Source organism: Armigeres subalbatus, chromosome 2 (assembly GCF_024139115.2).
Source record: "Armigeres subalbatus isolate Guangzhou_Male chromosome 2, GZ_Asu_2, whole genome shotgun sequence".
Taxonomy (NCBI): Eukaryota; Metazoa; Arthropoda; class Insecta; order Diptera; family Culicidae; genus Armigeres; species Armigeres subalbatus.
The window spans coordinates 328,439,625-328,461,181 of record NC_085140.1 but is presented as its reverse complement, the minus strand read 5'-3'; the positions used below and the strand labels follow the sequence as shown (position 1 = coordinate 328,461,181).

The following is a 21,557-nucleotide window of genomic DNA, read 5'->3' as shown; positions in this document are numbered from 1 at the left end:
CTTCAATGACTACTTTTGTAGTATTGGACCGTCCTTGGCAGCCAATATCACAAGTGATCATTGCATCGATAAATTCGGTACCCTCGTTCCCTTATCTAGTTCGTTCTATATGACCCCCACAACAATCAATGAAGTAACAATTGTAGTCAACAACTTAGAAGCAAAAAAGTCAGCAGGACCCGATAATATACCCGCCATATTTGTCAAAACCCATCACCAATTTTTCACACAATTCATGATGGAAGTATTCAACGAAATTATTTCCACCGGACAGTATCCAGAATGTTTGAAACTTGCGAGAGTAGTTCCTATACTCAAGTCTGGTAATAATAAGGATCCCAATAACTATCGACCAGTCTCCTGCCTGTCCGTTCTGGATAAAATACTGGAAAAATTGTTGGCCACGAGAATCGTCAGCTTTGTCCAGCGGTTCCAGCTGATCTGCGACCATCAATACGGATTTCGTTCTGGATCAAGTACCCTAACGGCCTGCAGTGATTTAGTCGATAATATATACGATTTACTCGATCGTCAAAAACTGGGTGCAGCACTTTTCATAGACTTGAAAAAAGCGTTCGACACTATTGATCATCGTATGCTACCCGAGCAGCACACTTGTCACAGTAGAGTTACTGTGACTTATATACGACCAAATCGAGTCACATAGCAGTTGCTGCAACCAAATCAGTCAGCTCTGTGCTGCTAGGGTAATAACCAAGCTTGATGCGTTGGGATTCCGAGGCGTTGCAAAATCGTTAATAACTAGTTACATAACGAATCGACGCCGATTTGTTTCTATCGGAGAAAGTAAAAGCTCTCTAGGTCTCATTGAAACTGGTGGCAACCTAGGGCCGATTCTATTCCTGCTGTTTATCAACGATATATCCAAGTTACCTCTGAAGGGTAAGCTTCGACTATTCGCTGATGATACCTCATTACTTTATGAAGCAAACTGCGTTGCGGATCTACAAAGACAAATCAAGGAAGACATCGTTGTCCTACAAGACTTCTTCAATACAAATCTGCTTTCTCTAAATCTCGCCAAAACAAAATACATGGTTATCCACTCTCCTCGTAAACGTCTGCCTCCACGAGATACTTTAGAAGTTCATGGATGTCTGATCGAGGAAGTTTATGAATATTCTTTTCTTGGACTTATTTTGGACTCGACGATGAAGTGGACTGCACATATTAATATGCTTAAAAGCAAGTTAAGCTCCATTTGTGGAATATTCCGGAGGATTGTTACCTTTATACCCAGGAAGTGGATGATAAGGCTATACCATACTCTATTCCACTCCAGACTTTTGTATCTGGTTACTTGCTGGGGCTCATCTCGTCGATCTTCAATGAAGGAACTCCAAGTAATTCAAAAAAGGTGTTTGAAAATAATCAATGGTAGACCATCGCTATTCCCAACAATCGCACTTTATAGAGAAGCTGCTGATTCAATTTTGCCGATAAAGGCACTTCAGGCTTTTCAAATCCTGGTACAAATACGCAAAATTCTAACCGATCCCTCAACGCACCATAACACAAATATCCAAAGAACTGTTTACAACAGAGAATCAAGATATGAAGGAAGCCTCACTTTAGCAAGATTCAATACGGAGTTTGGTCGCAGAAAATTTGCCTATACCGGGAGCAAGCTGTTTAATGAACTTCCTGCTAACTGTAAAACGGCTTCAAGCCTCAACATGTTCAAAAAATCGTTAAGAAAACATTTGAAAGAGAGCATCCATTTTTACCTCCTATAATATCGCGACCGCACTTTCCATCCACTTTTGAACATTCACCGCTTTTTCTAATTTGTATCTCCGCCAGCCGCCACCCATCACCACCCATCATGCATCGCCACCCACCATCACACATTGCCACCTACCGCCATCCATCGCCACCTGCCACCCATATCAACCAATCACCACGCACTGCAAATTACCACCATTCGTCGCAGCTTTCCATTACCATCAATTGTAACTCGGTCAACTGAATTTAAATTGTGTTATATCTAATGTAGCAAAACTATGAAGTACCTTCTTTAAAGAGAAAAAATTCTCACTGGAGGTACCAAATATTGTATGTATGATTGAAAAGATGAGGAGGTTTTATGCCTCTGGGAGAAGGTGCTTGAAAGGAGCGCCACTCCCAGGGGCTTTTCCCTGCTCCTGAAATAAAGAAATTAAATTAAATTGAAATTGAAGTCGGTCGTCATTGCAGGAGATTTTAACACTTGGGCAGTGTAGTGGGGCAGCCGCTGCACCAATCGAAGGGGTCAAGCGTTACTAGAGGCGCTAGCGAAGCTCGACGCAGTGCTAGTCAATGATGGTTCCACTAGCACGTTCAGAAGGAACGGGATCGAGTCATGGATTGACCTAACGTTTGTCAGTCCTGGTCTGGCACCAGACATGGACTGGAAGGTGGACGAGGGTTACACCCATCGGGGATCCCTGTAAGGTCCGTGGGTGGAGAACCAATCACTTCCACTGCGAAGTTTTCACCGCAGCCCTGGGACTGGAAGCCAACACTGAAGGTCTAACCGAGGATGCGTTGGTAGCTGTCCTATCACGCGAGTCCCGAGATTGCGGCCCTTCGTTCAACCTGCCTCAAGGCTAGACGAAGTATGCAACGTGCCAGTACCTAAGAAAAAAGAAAAAAGCAGGCGGCCGTGAAGTGTTTCGAGCTACGAAACTGGCCTTTAACAAGCCCATCAAGAGCAGTAAGAGAGCGTGTTTCGACAACCTATGCGAAGGAGCCAACGCGAATCCATGGGGTGACGCCTACAGGATAGTGATGGCCAAGACCAAAGGGAGCTCTTCACCCCCCGAACAGTCCCCGGATAGGTTGGCGGATAGGTCTTCCCTTCCCTAGCCACAAGTTCCTGGCCTCCTGCACCTCAAGACAATATGGGTGCGGCGGAAATGTTGACTCCGGTGACGAACGAAGAGTTACTCGCAGTGGCCAAATCCATGGTAACGAACAAAGCTCCAGGGCCTGATGGAGTTCCGAGCAGCGCTCTCAAGGCAGCTAGCAATCATAGCGAAACCGAACATGTTCAGGCTAGCTATGCAAATATGCCTAGATGAGTGTATATTCCCCGAAAGATAGAAAAGACAGAAACTGGTGTTATTGTCGAAGGTCGGGCAGCCGCCGGGTGACCCATCGACGCATAAACCAATCTGTGTTATAGACACGACGGGCAAGTTGCTAGAGAGGATCATTCTCAACAGGCTGACCCGTACTCAGAGAGTACGAACGGTCTGTCAAGTAATCAGTTCGGTTTTCGCAAGGGTAAGTCCACGTTGGAAGCTATTAACTCGGTGGTAAAGACCGCCGAGATAGCGATTCAACAGAACAGGCGAGGTATTTGATACTGTGCGTTAGTGACACTTGATGTGAAGAACGCATTCAACAGCGCAAGCTGGGATGCCATCGCGCTCTCGTTACACCGACATAGCCTGCCAGTGGGCCTGTACCGGATTTTGGAAAGCTATAGCTACGAGACCGATGGCTGTCAGAGAAGCGTACCTATTACCGCAGGAGTTCCGCAAAGTTCAATTCTGGGCCCGGTACTATAGAACCTTATGTATAACGGGGTTCTGAAGCTAAAGTTCCCTCCTGGTGTTAAGATCGTCGGCTTCGCAATGACGTAACCTTGGAGATCTACGGGGAGTCAATTCCTGAGATAGAACTGCCCGCAGCACACGCGATCAGCACGGTGGAGGACTGGATGAGCGCTAGAGGCCTCGAGCTTGCTCAACATAAGGCGGAGGTGGTTATCGTCAAGAACCGCAAGTTGGTTCAACATGCAGTGGTTCACGTAATAGACGACAAGCTGACCTTCGCCAGGCATGTCGACTATGCGTGCAAGATGGCTTCGACTGTTATTACGACATTATCGAGGATGATGTCCTACAGTTCCAAGGTGTGTACCAGTAGACGTAGCCTACTGGCAGGCGTTGCCGTATCTATTCTTAGGTATGACGACCCGTCCTGGGCGAGAACTCTGGGAGTAACCAGTTACCTGCTGGAGAGCACGTACCACTTGATGTAACTACCGCACGATATCACACGATGCAGCCTGCGTGATTGCGAGCATGATGCTAGTCGGGCTGGTCATTTTTTAGATCACGACGGCAGTGCAGCACTCGTTGCAGCTGGTTGAAACCTGAATTGGCTCATGTCTTAACATATGCGTAGCCAGTATTGAAAATCATTCTGGAAATGTTGATTGTGTTTCCGAGCATTTTATTGTCAGTATTAAGATTTATGGCACATCAGAAATACGACACAAATATTAAATCAGCCAGGCCCACCGTGCGGGCTTGAGAATTGGAGATAATTCATTACTCATCGGTAATCAGGTTATTGGGAGCCCTCTTTAGCCGTGCGGTAAAATGCGCGGCTGTAAAGCAAGACCATACTGGGGGTGGCTGGGTTCGATTCCCGGTGCCAGTCTAGACAATTTTCGGATTGGAAATTGTCTAGACTTCCCTGGGCATAAAAGTATCATCGTGTTAGCCTCATGATATACAAATGCAAAAATGGAAACCTCGCAGTTAATAACTGTGGAAGTGTTTAATGAACACTAAGCTGCGAGGCGGGAATGTCCCAGTGGAGGATGTAATGCCAATGAAGAAGATGAAGAAGAAGAAGAATCAGGTTATTGAATTACAATGATCAACGAAGAGTTCTGAACACACGAAAAGAAGAAACAGGGGTAGCTGTGCCAAGCGTTTTACATTCAGGAGTATATAAAAAGTAATAGCCTATTCAGATTACGCCATTAATGACATAATAATTGGCGTTTCAGGGTAAATACGCTTTATAATGTCATTATTTACGTAATATTCCATACATTTTGCGCTGTCAAAAGATACCCGCTAAAAAGAGTCATAAAGAATTTATTACGAACAATTATTACGAGAGAGCTTTCGTTCTAACTGGGATGCAGGGAGAAATTCAGCAAAACAAAACTGACAAGCGTCACGCTCTCTTTGCCAGAGAGAAAATTCTCTCTGTTTTCATTTCGTTTCGTAGTTGACAGTCATGCTCTTTCTGTCGCAGCAGGGTCGAATGCATGTTAGATGGAAATCTTCTGAGCGCTGAAGAATAACTTGTGATGGTTTTGTGGAAAGAATTTTATATGATGAAAAATAATGATGATAATTATTTATTCTCCACTTATTCAACATGAATTGTTTAAAAAACAGATGCTCTCTAGAATTAACATGAAGTATTTAACTTAAACCTAGATTTAATAGAACAAATCGAATAAATTTTCAAAGTTCAAGGGCCAATGCGGAAGACAATTTAAAACGTAGGAATGGTTGTAAAACGAATATATTTGATGAATAAACATGATTTTTGAATTGCGAATTGTTTCAAGTCTGCTCCTTGAATGGCTTAATATACTTTATATAACATTTTTCACGTGGGACAACTGTACGATTTGGATGGGATGTATATATAAAGTAGAATAACCTTAAATAAAACATGGATTGGTAATGCATTAATTCATCCAAAATCCAGTTTAAATTATATCACATTCACACGATTCGATTTTGTTAGAAGCTGTATCATTGATTGTCGAGTAGAGCGCAATGGTTCAGTTTCCATTTTCGAAAAAAAAAAAAAAATGCTGAGTTGCCCTTCATACATGGAGATACTGGTGGAAATACATTCTAGTTCGATAATATTTCTTGAAAATTGGTCCAATCGTCCTTTTTTTTATTTATTTGTGAGAATTCCCAAAAGTATCTAAATTTTTCTATCAAATCTCCGTTCGATCATAGTACAGAATCAAAATACTTTTTAAACTTTAAAATAAATTGAGGAATAGTCTGATTCCCCGAAGAACGGCTCACCCAACTAATGAATGTAGCTTCGCTCATTATCCTTAATGAGAGCTTCAAATATTCTTCGAAAATCCCTTCTCATATTTTTTTTTAAATTTTTTTTTCGTAGAAACTTTGTTCAGAAAAAAATGTTCGATTGTCGCCACATAAATGCTTGATTTCGCAAATTAAATTTAAAAACTCTCCTTGAATTCAACCCTGTATTAGCGTGCAAATGAGGAAACACGGAAACGTCTTGCTGCAGTCTGAACACCTCGTAATAATTGGATACCCTCTCACTTAACAAAGTCATAAATAGCCCAATCTGAATAGGCTATAAGGCTCGGAATGACTTTGTTAAGAGGATTTTTGTCTCTCCTTACTGATCCAACATCCAAGGTGGGATACAGGTATTTCTCCCTGTTGAAACCTGACATGAAGGTAATATTCCGTTTCGAAGAGAGTGTAACACAGTACCTATAACGCAAGTTGGACGTCCAACACCAATATGCGTTACGTAAGTTGTGAACAGACCCTTACCTTTTACGTATTCAAAGTGCCGTCCATATTAGGGCACCTATCGTAACTAGAATGCCACGAAAAGAAACGCTGTGAAATGAGGGTCTAGTTTAATCAAATGATTCATTCATCTCTGTTTCAGGCAATCCACCGAAATGAATTCTAACTCATAGTACTACGTTCTACGTTTTATGTAAATTTATTGGGATAAAAAGGCAGACTGTACCATCACCTGTGAAGATTGGCTAATCTATGAATGAATTACCCACATTACAATTCGAAGGGCTTACGTTTACATATTCGATAATAGACAGATAAAGGCCAGTTATTTGGTTAGATAGTTTGTGGAAACGGAAGGAAGTGCCTAGCAAATTGTCGTCCATGTTTACAGTCTATGGAATGACAGCGAAAAAAATACATATGAATGTGCACAATCCGATTTGTATATTCAATAGCAACTTACTATCGGATTTAATTCAAGGATACCGAGCTACCAGACCACACTCATGTCACTGGGAGATGTCTGTACACAAGGATTTTGGGCAAAATTGGTTTAAAAGTACGACGTAAAAACAGAAATAGAGCAAGGTATATTTAATCATATTTGTAAAACGTAGAATAAGGCTTCGAAATGCGTAGTCTCAATGATATAACACTATTCTTCACACGAAATTTTCAGCTAACTAGGCTTTAAAAATATCTGGCCCTAGGCAAAGGCAGTGAAAAAGGATAAATCCGCTCAGCATTTAAAATACAACTGGTATAATCATATCGGTTTGAATTAGAATGATCAAAGCTTTCATTTCTATCCATGTCACTTCCGGATACCACGCTCGAACAGTGGTCCAACCAAAACGATTCAATCTTCTGAGACAACTCACACCGCCAGAACTGGAAGAATGAATGGTATATAAGTTATCAATATAATGGGCAGCGGGGATCCGCCTGCAGTATTCAATGCTCACCTGAATGGTGTGCAAGGTCTTCTCGGCACTAAGTAAATCATTCCGAGCGATTGCCAGCTTTCGCAGTTTTCTCAGCTTGCCAATAGCGTTGTATCCGTCATTCACTACTTTTCTATAATATATTCTACATAATCGGTATCTGAAAACAAAAATCAAATGCAAAGCTATTAGAATAATGGCGTCAGTCGTGTAGTATCTGACAAGAAGATTGACAACTATCGAGAAGTGCTTTTAATGGAACAATGTTCGTGCGAACTAGTTCATTGATTAATTTGTGAAAATTCGCAAGAATGTGGGGCACGTTATTACAGAGAACCAATTTACATACATCGGTATGAATGAGATGCTAGAATGAATAAAAATATCCCTACTCAATCATATAATAATTTTTCCTATTCCTCATCATAATATTTTACTATTTCTCATCATAATATTGTAATCTACCCTTTCTTTCTCTGTACGAAATTCAACTAACAAGTTGAGGTCCTCTGCGAGCATAGCTAATTTTTTTTATCTTTATTTAGAAGACTTTCAGCCCAAGGCTGGTTCGTCTCCGGAACATACCTAATAGGTATTACCTATATATGTTTCGAAAACCTCGTTTAGCACTCGTAACGTGGTGTGAGAGCCGAATTAGTGTCAAATGACATTTCGTGACATTTTTGTAATTTCACTCTCAAATTCTATACTTTGTCTTTAAAATTCCGAGCACACTTAACTCAATTCACCGTATTCGGTAAATTTTACCAAATCTCAACAGCAGAACTGTTCGGTAATTATTTTACAGATTTTTTGTAATTTTTCGAGCATCTTGAAAGGAGCAGGCTTCCGAGCCTCTTGAAAAGAGGAGGCTTCCGAGCCTCTTGAAAGAAGGAGGCTTCCGAGCCTCTTGAAAGCAGGAGGCTTCCGAGCCTCTGGAAAGGAGGAGGCAGATTTTTTGTAATTTTTCGAGCATCTTGAAGGAGGCTTGCGAGCCTCTTGAAAGGAGGCTTCCGAGCATCTTGAAAGGAGGCTTCCGAGCCTCTTGAAAGGAGGCTTCCGAGCCTCTTGAAAGGAGGCTTCCGAGCCTCTTGAAAGGAGGCTTCCGGGCCTCTTGAAAGGAGGCTTCCGAGCCTCTTGAAAGGAGGCTTCCGAGCCTCTTGAAGGGAGGCTTCCGAGCCTCTTGAAAGGAGGCTTCCGAGCCTCTTGAAAGGAGGCCTCCGAGATTCTTGAGAGGGGGAGGCTTCCGAGCCTCTTGAAAGGAGGAGGCTTCCGAGCCTCTTGAAAGGAGGAGGCTTCCGAGCCTCTTGGAAGGAGGAGGCTTCCGAGCCTCTTGAAAGGAGGAGGCTTCCGAGCCTCTTGATAGGAGGAGGCTTCCAAGCCTCTTGAAAGGAGGAGGCTTCCGAGCCTCTTGAAAGGAGGAGGCTTCCGAGCCTCTTGAAAGGAGGAGGCTTCCGAGCCTCTTGAAAAAAGGAGGCTTCCGAGCCTCTTGTAAGGAGGAGGCTTCCGAGCCTCTTGAAAGGAGGAAGCTTCCGAGCCTCTTGAAAGGAGGATGCTTCCGAGCCTCTTGAAAGGAGGATGCTTCCGAGCCTCTTGAAAGGAGGCTTCCAAGCCTCTTGAAAGCAGGCTTCCGCGCCTCTTGAAAGGAAGCTTTCGAGCCTCTCGAAAAGAGCCTTTCAAGCCTCTTGAAAGTAGGCTTCCGAGCTTCTTGAAAAAAGGCTTCCGAGCCTCTTGAAAGGAGGATGCTTCCGAGCCTTTTGAAAGGAGGTTGCTTCAGAGCCTTTTGAAAGCAGGATGTTTCCAAGCCTCTTGAAAGGAGGATGCTTCCGAGCCTCTTGAAAGGAAGCTTCTGAACCTCTTGAAAGAAGGCTTCCGAACCTCTTGAAAGGAAGCTTCCGAACCTCTTGAAAGGAGGCTTCAGAACCTGTTGGAATGAGGATGCTTCCGACCCTCTTGAATAGAGGATGCTTCCGAGCCTCTTGAAATGAGAAAGCTTCCGAGCTTTTTGAAAGGAGGAGGCTTCCGAGCCTCTTGAAAGGGGGATGCTTTCGAGCCTCTTGAAAGGAGGATGCTTCCGAGCCTCTTGAAAAAAGGATGCTTCCGAGCATCTTGAAAGGAGGATGCTTCCGAGCCTCTTGAAAGGAGGATGCTTCCGAGCCTCTTGAAAGGAGGAGGCTTCCGAGCCTCTTGAAAGGAGGAGTCTTCCGAGCCTCTTGAAAGTAGGCTTCCGAGCCTCTTGAAAGGAGGATGCTTCCGAGGCTCTTGAAAGGAGGATGCTTCCGAGCCTCTTGAAAGGAGGATGCTTCCGAGCCTTTTGAAAGGAGGAGGCTTCCGAGCCTCTTGAAAGGAGGAAGCTTCCGAGCTTCTTGAAAGGAGGAAGCTTCCGAGCCTCTTGAAAGGAAGCTTCCAAGCCTCTTGAAAGCAGGCTTCCGAGCCTCTTGAAAGGAAGCTTTCGAGCCTCTTGAAAAGAGCCTTTCAAGCCTCTTGAAAGTAGGCTTCCGAGTTTCTTGAAAGGAGGCTTCCGAGCCTCTTGAAAGGGGGATGCTTTCGAGCCTCTTAAAAGGAGGATGCTTCCGAGCCTCTTGAAAGCAGGATGTTTCCAAGCCTCTTGAAAGGAGGAGGCTTTCGAGCCTCTTGAAAGGAGACTTCCGAGCCCCTTGAAAGGAAGCTTCCGAACCTCTTGAAAGAAGACTTCCGAACCTCTTAAAAGGAGGCTTCAGTGCCTTTTGGAATGAGGATGCTTCCGACCCTCTAGAAAAGAGGATGCTTCCGAGCCTCTTGAAAGGAGGAAGTTTCCGAGCTTCTTGAAAGGAGGAGACTTCCGAGCCTCTTGAAAGGAGGATGCTTCCGAGCCTCTTGAAAGGAGGATGCTTCCGAGCCTCTTGAAACGACGATGCTTCCGAGCATCTTGAAAGGAGGATGCTTCCGAGCCTCTTGAAAGGAGGATGCTTCCGAGCCTCTTGGAAGGAGGAGGCTTCCGAGCCTCTTGAAAGGAGGAGTCTTCCGAGCCTCTTGAAAGTAGGCTTCCGAGCCTCTTGAAAGGAGGCTTCCGAGCCTCTTGAAAGGAGGATGCTTCCGAGGCTCTTGAAAGGAGGATGCTTCCGAGCTTCTTGAAAGGAGGATGCTTCCGAGCCTCTTGAAAGGAGGATGCCTCCGAGCCTCTTGAAAGGAAGGTTCCGAGCCTCTTGGCATGAGGATGCTTCCGAGCCTCTTGAAAGAAGGAGGCTTCCGAGCCTCTTGAAAGGAGGAGGCTTCCGAGCCTCTTGAAAGGATGTAGCTTCCGAGCCTTTTGAAAGGAGGATGCTTTCTGGACCTGGACATTACTCGAAATGGAATCAAAACTAAAATAATAACTGGATCATGTCACTATGTTTGAAAACTCTTTGTGCATATTCACAACTATAGAAAAATTTAGTTCGAAAAATGAATCGAAGGTAACCTCCCTAGTAAGCTACGAAGGACCTCCGTCGTCCTCTACAGCTTAGCGGGTACTGATGAGTCAACACTGTGAATTGATGAAATCTACTTCCCTGAAATAATTTTATGATCTCTCACATGTGTTTTTATCACATTTATAAATTATTGAAAAGTCCCTTACTTGTTGAAGTTATAGAAAAGGCATGGAATTAAGTCCTGGATCCGTGAAATATACAAGTATGCTATCATATTTATAGATTTAGAGAAACAGGAAGAAATACTCACTTTGCCTCATGACTTTTACTAATGTCAAGTGCATCTTCTATGCTATCACACAATCGCTCGATTTCTGTTTGCAACCGAACAATCGCCAGAATACTTCTCGCTTCAATCTTACTGACCAAGGTAAGAACAAGTCCCTCCAGCAACCGAATCGCGGTGTGAACATTTATCATGGAGTCATGTGGAGTCAACGCAAACACCTCCTGCAGCTTGTTCATCCATATATCGGCTGTTTCCCACGCTCCATTTCGTACGCACCAAAGCCACAAATTGACAAACAACCTCGTTACGGCATAGGCGTCCCGTTGATAGCCAAGAGCTTCACAGTTCTTCAAAAAGAAACTCTCGCACTCCTTGTACGGTTCGACGGAGCAACTCGTATCCAGCATGATATCCATTGCGATTGAATAGTACCATGCCCTGGCGGAGGTGTCCTGATACCGATCGGTCAGTGCCTTGAAGTCCCACAGCATGCTAACAACTTCAGAAATTTTCCGATGTGACATCAATAACTCTGCCAAAACGGGAATGATGTGCCACTCACTGGTTTTGAATTGTAACATATCGGTTATCTTCAATACAACACGGCCCAGCTCAATCGTCAGCAATTTCGTGGAACGAATCGTTCTGAAATGATTATGATGTTATGCTGCGACAGCTATGGTAAAAATCTGTATACTTACTGACACATGAGTAAAGCAGTGTAATATTTTACGATTGCCTTCATATAATCCATATTGATTCGATCAACATTGTCAGCAATAATTTCCAGAGATCTTTCCTGCATCCAGGCAATGTTATTGGAGAACCCCATATGGAATGCTGAAATAAAATCGATTCATTGTTCAATTTCGTGCGAAGGAATCTATGGAAGCATCATCAGACGAACCAATTTGAAACACACTGGCAAAAGCCTCAACGAGTACAGCAGCATTCCGCCGATATTTGAGGGCATGCTTCAGGCTCCAAACAGCAGCCAACTGAGCCAGGGTCCACTGAGTCAAACGGCGAAACAGTTGGAACATTCCATCAAAGCAAGATGACAGCTGAGAAGCGATTAATACGTAATACAGCGGTTTCCATTGCTGTCTGGGTAGCAGCTCTCGCTTGTGAACCATTCGACAAACCTTGGCGAACAGTAGCTCGAACTGAAGTTTAGCAATTTCACTGGAAGTAATTATCATTGAAAGCAAAATAAAATATTATACAGTACTGAGAAGCTCGGGAACTTACGTCGACTTCGGAAATGGCATGCCCATGACTTCTGCAGCGGTGTAAAAATACTCTGTTGCTAAATTGTATTGCTTCAACTCGTATCGACATATTGCTAGCAGTGTATACAACCGACCTTTCAAGTATGTCACCAATGCTGTGTTGTCAAATTTATCGATGTCCTACAAATAATATGGATCGATAGGAAATAGATAATAATAGATGGGATATAGATAATAGAAAAAAAAATATCTACATTAATATACCTTTATCTGCATTTGTACACTTTCCAACATCTGAATAGCCTTGGGTATGTTTGCGACCTTCATACAGCAGTTGGCCCACTCGATCTGCGCTTCAATGTGCTTCTCGGCCATACGAGCTCCATTGCTGTGGAACACGATCTCCTTGTACATCGAATACAGGATCATGTAGCAACGACATTTGGTGAAATCATACTCCCGATAACTCAAAATAGGCATTTTGACAGAAAGATGCGGTTTTACAGTACCAAAACAGTTAAAATTTTTCCAGCCTAGATATGTACAATACATTTGAACGATGTGTTTGAAGGCAGCCCTTACTTTGCACCGTTCAATGTGGAAAAACGATCCATAAAAGAATGAAAAACGATCCATAAATAACATCTGAATGTTCCATGAAACGCTACCATAAATCCATAAAATAGTTCGAGAGATTCCATAAAGAATATTTTTATGATCCATAAAACTTTGAAAAATGATCCATACAAACTATATATTGATCCATAAAATTTCAAATTTGCGCAATTTATATCCTGATGATGATCCATAATTTCAGCCATATGATCCATAATTTTGGTCATATGATCCATAATTTTGATAATGTGATCCATAATGCTTGGAAAGAAGGCCAATGAAACTATATTAATTGATCCACACATTTTATGAAATCCATGGATCATTTATTAAAATGTATGGATCATATCACCAAAACTATGGATCATTTGAACAAAGTTATGGATCAAATGGCCAGAATTATGGATCATATGACTAAAATTATGGATCATATTACTGAAATTATGGATCATCATCACGATAAAAAAAAATGCGCATTTTTGAAGTTTTATGGATCAAAATATAGTTTTTTATGGATCATTTGTCATATTTTCATGGGAAAATAGCAAGAATTGTATTGTTTTTCTTGACCATGTTAATGGAACATATTTCCCAACTAATTGCTAAATTTTAGCTTAGTTATGGATCGAAAAATTATTCTTTATGGAATCTCATTAACTATTATATGGATTTATGGTAGCATTTTAAGGAACATTCAGATGTTATTTATGGATCGTTTTCCAGTTTTTTATGGATCCGTCTTTATCGTTTATATGCAAAAGTATGTTTTGCCGTGTTTGAACCTCAGAACATGTACTTACGCTGGCTTGACTGCATAGAAAATCCCTGAAAAATAACAAATTCATACTACACTACCGAGAACTACTTTGTAGTTAAAAATCTTACACTGGCTCCGCTTTTCAGCAAAAGGTTCCGATAGGAATCATCGGAATCTCGCCTTCGTTTGAAGCCTATTAACACATCAAATTTATCATCGCTGGAAATCAAATTGTTGAATGATCCGCCTCCGCAAGTAACACATCTAACAAACAAACAAACAACAGTCAGTTAGATATATCTAGATTCCATAACACTTGGACAGGGAACATACTTTTTCGTTTCACGTTCTATGAACGTTAGCGCCCGACTGTGGAACTCGATTTTCTGCTGCTCCGTAAGCAAATTGTACACGGTTTGACGGAATAAATCTGAATTAAACTTCGAATATCCACACGCTGCATAACGCGGTAAATCTCGACAGGCTCCTGCAATGGTCGAATGGAAAAAAGATTTCAGTATAACACGCTTCAGAAAAATTAAGATATAAGTTATCGCACTTGAAATTGGAACCTTGATACAGCCACAGGACCTCTTCTTTAAATTTTCCGCATTGACATTCCGCTGGAACAGACTGAAGCCAGAGGAGAAGTCTCCGATAGCACAGGACAAAATTTGAAGGTCAAATAATTTTTGAATAGCTGTAGTCATTATAAAGTTTTAGAAAAACAGAAAAATTCGACACAAATATTAACGATGGATTGCATGAATAATAATCTTTTAAACTTCGCCCCGATTTTGTCACCCCAAAAAACTTGAAAATTTTAGCAGTTCTTTTTTTTTTGAAAATTATGCAAACAACAATGATTTTCAATAAATAACTTTCACCGCCTGTGGTTTACTATTAATCATTTATAAGTACATATCTCTCAAGAATGTTGAAGGCCTTTTCGACAAAAAATTACGGGTTCCGTATTTTGCCTTTTCAAGACATAAACTGATTCATATTTGCGCAACAAATATTATCTAATACAAATCAAACTCAGATCCAATGCGAATGTCATTCCAACACCAATCCAAATTAGGCCATAAGTTCATTAACTTACCTATTGCGACATCCCGTTCGTTATCCTGCGCAATCACAAATATCAATGCCACTCTTAAAAATTTCTCTCCCAAAACGGCAGCACATTTGCAGACGTACTGTTCGTACGAGGAAAGCGAATCGTACAGCATCAGATGGAACGCATCCAAACAGGACGACGGAAAGTAATTTCGCGTATCAATATCTCCCTTCAAACTCGCCACATTCACTAACTTGCTGGAGAAGTTCGTTCTTATAAACGGAGACATTTGATCATCATCGGAACAGGACTCAAAGAGATCCCAATCGGCACCACTCAGCCGGAAAGATATGGTAGATCTTGCGCTGCTTCGCACGAGGTAGGATGATTCGCAAAAAACATACCCCTTGGATTGAGCCTCAATCGATCCCATTCGAATGACACGTAATAAACCACTTTGCTTCAGGGACATCACAAACGTATTCATCCAACCGGGATTGCCACTGCTCATGAGGTGTATTGCGCTAAAATGTGTAGATTGTATTAAATCAATTCAAATCAAATAGAAATCAGATTCAACCGTTCCAAATCCAACGGGATAGCGTTCACGTTCAAAAATTGACACGTTACTGCTTTGTGGAGCAGTGTATCAATTGGTGTCAATTTTAGCTGGCATACGTGGGGATTATCGAAAAGTTGCTTGAAAGTGGTCGCCAAGCGCCGGCGATAACCCATAGCCAACACTGTAATAACCTGAGGCATGTTCCAGAGGATTTCAAACAACTCGAACGATTCGTCGTCCATGAATTCCAAATCGTCGATTATCAGCACCCATAGGTTTTGAAATGCCTGCAAAAGCATGAAATATGACGCGCCCGAAACGTATACAACCAGCGTGGCGAAACGGTTCGAATTAAGGAAAGTACAGATCAGACTCAATTTTACCTTCTGGCAAAGCAGTTCGAAAAGTTTGCGTCTCATTTCGTCCCGCTCGGTGTCGTTCATCATGCGTAAGACTTCCGAATCCGGGAATTCCACATCCAGAATGTCATTCAGCAGAGCCAGTTGAGGGTTGAGATGATGCTCACTCAGATACTGCTTGATGCGATTCTCGCGGGTTATTCTGGTGATCGTTTCAGTGAATCCGAGCGGACGCGAAAGGTACAGATAGGCGGCGGAATATGATTTCTGCAAGAAAAAAATATTTTTGGATAGTATTTTTGAAACTCATAGCAGTCTCACAACCCCATGTAAAATATCTATTATCACCAAGTGATAGTTGTGTCGCATGGGAGGGTTGCTATTGAAAAGGACGTTATCACCGACAAACCGACGACCAGGCATTTATTTTTCTTCATTTAAGTGAATTTTGAGGAATGTTCCAGTTCTTCACTGGCCGGTAGAGAAAGGACAAGGACCACTTTTAGTAACAACCGAGGGACCTCCAAAATAATTTTGGGAATACTTTATTTAAGCTACATATCCACAAAAACGAAAAACAAAGCTAAAATAACAGGGGGACAATATGCAAATGAAATAGAACATAGAGGATAGTGATCTGATCGGTGATTCGAGCAAGTAAAAATAAAAATTAAGATTTCTTTTTGTTGATTCGTGGTTCAGGTCGCGTATTGGGCGAAAAGATCAATTGGATGGATCTATTTGAAAAATTAAGGCGATAATTCTGGTAGGACACGGTGTGTTTATGGGGAAACATTATTTTTCAAAAATCAGTATCTCTGAAACACCCCCCACGTGAAAGTAGAAGCTCTCCTCTTTCATATAGTGGGTAAACTAAAATGTTCTATCCGGGGATCTAGAACAATTTTGATTGTTTTCACTATTTTTGGAGCAATTTCCATAGAAATCTCAAATGATTCACGCCCCCAAAAATGTATGGAAAAATGACCCCCCATAGAACATTTTAAAAATGCACCTAAGTGAAAGAGGAAAACCTATACTTTCGTGTAGTGAGTGTTTTAGAGATAGTGATTTTTTGAAAATAAGCCTCTTCGGACAAACACACCGTGAGGACCGATCTGTTCTTGATAATTTGGGCAGAGAATTGGCGAGAAAAGGCAACAGGAAAGGAAACTCCCACAGTCACTGAGGGAGTAGGACTTACATCCTTGGAATTTCTAGGAAGAGCATTCTATTCCGGTGGGGGAATTTTCTTCAAAAGATGTGGTCCCCATTGGATCATGAAAAAAACCTTTTCAAATGGTATAAATAGTATCGGTATCTTTTAAGAAACAGAGAAGCACACCCAGGGCCGGATTTAGCCGGAAGGTTAAAGGTTATAGATCTAGCGATTCAAAGCGAACTTTTAAGAAATCGTATGATTGTCAAAGAATCTTTTGAGAGCTCAGAATTTCTAACGGACCAGATTTCAAGTGGACTTTGTGATGTTTGTGGTTCCTCAGATTTCAATGAATCTTTTAAGGTTTGTAGAAAACCCTTTTCCTTGGGTTTCCAATAATTCATTTAAACGAACTTCATCTATCAACACTTTTAAAATTTTTATTATTCCCATTTGGTGATTTCAACAACTTTTTTTTACCTCAGGAAAACTTTTAGAACAAGGATATTTCTGATCATTTAGTAACGGGTGGCAACTAAAAAATTGAAATGACTTCAATACTTTTCTATCTGAATGATAATACTTTCACAGAAATATGACTTTATGTGAATGAATTCTTAGAGTAACTCCTTAGGATTTTCGCAAATACACTTTTACTCCAACATTGCTTACAAAATTCCGTCAAAACAGAAAGTACTGATCAAAGATCAAAGGATCATGGGAAAAGTATACGGTCGAACAATTTAGTATTTATTTAAGCGTGAAAATGTTTCGAAAACTGTCATAGCATGCTTTGGTCTATTGAGCTCCATTGTATACAAAGGTGATTGTAAGGCCAAAGATTCGGAGCAACTCAGGATCAGAAGCAGCATTCTGAAAATCGATTTGGCAGATCCGTACAGCGGTCATGTCATACCAGCAATACTAAGCTGCGCCGCAAGGCGAACCACGAACCAAATGCTAATATTCATTAGTCTAAGTTTGAAGACTAAGGACAAAAAAAAACCAGCTTTGCCCGAGTGTAGCAAATGTCACAATAAACTATTTGCAGCACCGCACTCTAGATCAATTTCCGTGCGTTTGTTTTGTTTTCCTCAACAGCTGACCCAAAATTGTATTCTAATGATTTTTTACATTTCCCCGTTAAATTCACCATTTTTTGTATATACAAACCTTGCGGATCCCAAAACGAATCGATTAGGAAACAAATCTTGCAAATCGGTCAACCCGTTCGCAAGTTAAATCGTCAGGAAGGAAATCTCAACTCATTTTTATTATACAGAAGAAGAAGAAGAAGAAGAAGAAGAAGAAGAAGAAGAAGAAGAAGAAGGAGAAGAAGAAGAAGATATCAGATTGAACTGTACTTCTTTGTAGTTTTTTCCCGAGCCATTCTTTTTATTCCAATTTTTTCGTTGCCACCCGTTAGTCTAGGTTCGATTATTTAGTAGATTGTCAAATCATTCCAGATGCTGAATTCCAAAATGTTTAGTATGTTGAACTTCTAGTGCGAGGTTTTTCTTCAACTCTGCCTAATAGTTCGTTTTTTTTTACTTTATTAAAGTGTTTTTTGTTGTGTCTTTAATTGAATTCTACTTATTACGGACATAAATTGCCAGTTGCAATAACTAAAACTGAATAATTGATATTTTGTTAACATAAAGTATCAAGGGGGTAGCCAGAGGGGGGCAGCCCCCCCCCCCTAAATGGTGGAAAAATTGAACGGGTACTAAAATGATTTCCCTCAAACATGTGAACTTTACGATTCAATCATATACAGAAATAGGTGGTTGAAATTCAGAAGAATCCCAAAACTTATTAGGGTATCCAGGATCTATAATATATGAAAGTTCAAAACAACTCGAAACATTTCGGGCTCAAAATTCTCCTTGAAATCCTTCTAGAAGCTCCCCTGGGAACTTCTGAATTCCTCCGGAAAGTTATCCACAAATTCCTCTGAAAATCGTTCGAAAATCCTTCTCATGTAATTGTAATTCCTTCTTATCTAGAAACCCCCCACTAATTTTTTTTTAGGAAATTCATGACGAAATTCCTTGAAGATTTCTTTTCTTCTCTCCAAGATTTACTTCTAGACATTTCTTCGGCTATTCTTCCAGAAAAATCTCAGACATTTTCTTTAAGAATGCATTTGAGAGTTCCGTCAAGAATACATACGGAATTTCTTCCCAAAATTCCACCAGAAGTTTCTTCAAAAATTTATGATGGAAATCCTCCGATTTCGCTCCATAATTTCACTTGTAAATCTATAAGAAATTCCTTCAAAAATACTTCTAGGAACTTCTCCGTGCATTCCTCTCGGAACTCTTCCTTCAATTCCTCCGGGATTACTTCCAGGAAATTTTCCTGGATTCAATAGCGAAATCCTTTCATTCTGGAATTCTTTTCGCAATTACTTCAGAATATCTTTCAAGACTTACTCGGATATTTTCTAAGAGTTCTTCCAGGAATTTCTTCGGAACAAAACGTAGGGAATTCATTCGGTAATTTCTTATGGGAATTTCTGCATTAATTCCTCCTGGCATTTTTCTGGGAATTCCTTCAGATATTTTTTCGGAAATTCCTTTAGGAAATTCTCCAAGTATTATTTCAGGACTTCCATGAGGGAGTTCCTCCGGGAGTTTTTCCAAGAGATTCTCCGAGAATCCCTCCAGGAACTTCATAGGGAATTCCTCGAGGATATTTGACAGGAGTTCCACGGAAAATGAGATTTCGGAAGTTCATCAAGAAATATTTTTTCTCTTCCACTAGGGTATTCCACCGGATGTTCCTCTGAAGTTCAACCAGTAGTTCCTCCGGAAATACAATCAGGCTTTTTTTTTTCATGAATTCATCTAGCATTTCTTTAGGAATTTATGTACGAATTCCTCCGGAAGTACCTCGGAGAATTTCTCCGGGAGTTCTTACGGAAATTCCTCCGGGAGGTCCTTTAAGAATTCTTCCATGAGTTCCTCCTGGAATTCTTACAGAAGTTCCTTTGGGAGTTCATCCTAGAATTCTTACGAGAGTTCCTCCAGGATTTCCTCCGGAAATTCTTCCTGTAGTTCTTCAAGAAATTTCTCCAGAAGTTTCACCGGCAGTTCCTCCGAGAATTCCTCTGATAATTTCTCCGGGAATTCCTCTAGAAATTCCTCCGGGAGTTCCTCCGGAAATTACTCTGGGAGTTCCTTTCCAGAGAAACACCCGGAGAAACTGCTGGTGAAACTCCCGGAAGAATTACGGTAGAAACTGCTGGTGGATCTCCCGGAGGAATTCCCGAAGGAACTGACGGAGGAATTTCAGGAGGAACTTCTAGAAGAATTCCTAGAGGACCTCCCGGATGAACTCCCAGAGAAACTATCGGAAGAACTTCGGGAGGAATTTCCAGCTTCTGAAGAAAGCCTAAATGATTTACTGAAAAAAGGCTGAACAATTTCCTGGAATAGCTTCTGGTGGAACTCCCGGAGGTATTTCCGGAGAAACTCCCGGATGAATTGCCGGTGGAATTCCCGGAGGAACTCTCGGAGGAATTCTTGAAGGAACTTCTGGAAGAATTTCTGAAGAATCTCCCGGGAGAATTTTCAAAGGAACCCCCGGAGAAACTGCCAGTGAAACTACCAGAAGCATTCTCGGAAAAAATCTCGGAGAATTCATCGTATAGACAAATCTCGTCTAGCTGAAACCTTTGTAGGGGTATGTAGCTGGACCATCATCATCATCATCAGAGGACCTCCCGGAGAATTCCCTGAGAAGCTCCCAGAGAAATTCTCGGAGGAGCTTCTGGTGGAATTTCTATATAAATTCCTGAAGAAGCCTAAATGAATTCCAATTCTGGAGAAATTCCCGGAAGAATTTTCAGAGGAACCCCCGTAGGAACTGCCGATAGAACTACCGGAATAATTCGGAATGATGCCACTTATTTGTTATGCTTTCCGGAAGACCTTGGCCTTTTGGGTATTAGTTAGAAAATAATACTACGTGAGGTAAAATGAACGATATTTTAGCTTCGTCAGTCGTGCGGTGGACAAAAATAACTCCACTCGATTCCCTGGAAAGTTCTAGATCAGACTAGTAATGTGAAATTATTATTAGCAATTTGAGGAATATAAGAACATGGGGGTAAAATCAGCAAGATCTCAATTCCCAGCATCGAGCTCATGTTTGGACACTTGATCCCCCATTAGTCACCCATACAAAAATTTGGCGAATCGCGTAGGGAAAACTGGACACACGTGATCCCCGGGGACACATGATCCCCCCCTGTTTTATCGAAACCTAATAAAAATTTCATATCACTGATATGTATAAACAGATCCGTTAGACAGATAATTGAATTTGAGTAACATTTGATGTTAGTTCCTTTATGTATATGGGTTTTAGAAAGGTTTTATTATTTTAGCGTTTCCAATTCTTATTTTCTGCAAAGGTAAAAAGTTTAATAACTTTGAATATATCCAACCAAAACGTGTCAAATTTTTACTGGACGTAGTTTTATTATTGCAGAATTGAATGAACCCATTAAATTGATTATTTTCCATTTCACAATGAATGGAGAAATAAACCAAGACAAATACTCAACATGGACACACTTGATCCCCCACAGTTTGGACTCACTTTATCCCGATATTGCATATATTAAGGCGTTTGTCGTATTCCACTGCATTTGCATATTATTGTATTACATGCAACTAATTGATATATTATAATTATTTACTATTGATTTAAAAGTTTAAATAGATTTATTTACTTCCTTCAATTTTATCATCCACGCACATGCGTATTTGAGGTTGCCAAAATCCTTATCACATTACCTCGAACAAAGTGTAGTTAAACACATT

At 41.1% G+C, this 21,557-nt stretch overlaps 1 protein-coding gene across 2 annotated transcripts in view; it reads right to left on the bottom strand.

Moving 5' to 3' along the window:
* Nucleotides 1-6,942: 6,942 nt before the first annotated feature.
* The window catches only part of LOC134212728 (adenylate cyclase type 10-like), a 110,482-nt gene continuing 95,867 nt past the window's right edge, over nt 6,943-21,557 (bottom strand). Inside the window, exons 9-22 of one of the 2 annotated variants that reach the window (XM_062690824.1) lie at nt 15,591-15,833; nt 15,226-15,494; nt 14,688-15,169; nt 14,142-14,282; nt 13,916-14,069; nt 13,711-13,846; nt 13,626-13,650; nt 12,475-12,743; nt 12,230-12,390; nt 11,886-12,163; nt 11,680-11,818; nt 11,000-11,623; nt 7,319-7,457; nt 6,943-7,244 (exon numbers count right to left, since the gene is read on the bottom strand). In XM_062690824.1, the coding sequence (XP_062546808.1) occupies nt 7,044-7,244; nt 7,319-7,457; nt 11,000-11,623; nt 11,680-11,818; nt 11,886-12,163; nt 12,230-12,390; nt 12,475-12,743; nt 13,626-13,650; nt 13,711-13,846; nt 13,916-14,069; nt 14,142-14,282; nt 14,688-15,169; nt 15,226-15,494; nt 15,591-15,833 (3,261 nt within the window). In that variant the 3' untranslated portion in view covers nt 6,943-7,043. The remainder of the gene's footprint in view (nt 7,245-7,318; nt 7,458-10,999; nt 11,624-11,679; nt 11,819-11,885; nt 12,164-12,229; nt 12,391-12,474; nt 12,744-13,625; nt 13,651-13,710; nt 13,847-13,915; nt 14,070-14,141; nt 14,283-14,687; nt 15,170-15,225; nt 15,495-15,590; nt 15,834-21,557) is intronic. The other variant, XM_062690825.1, reaches the window with a different exon arrangement.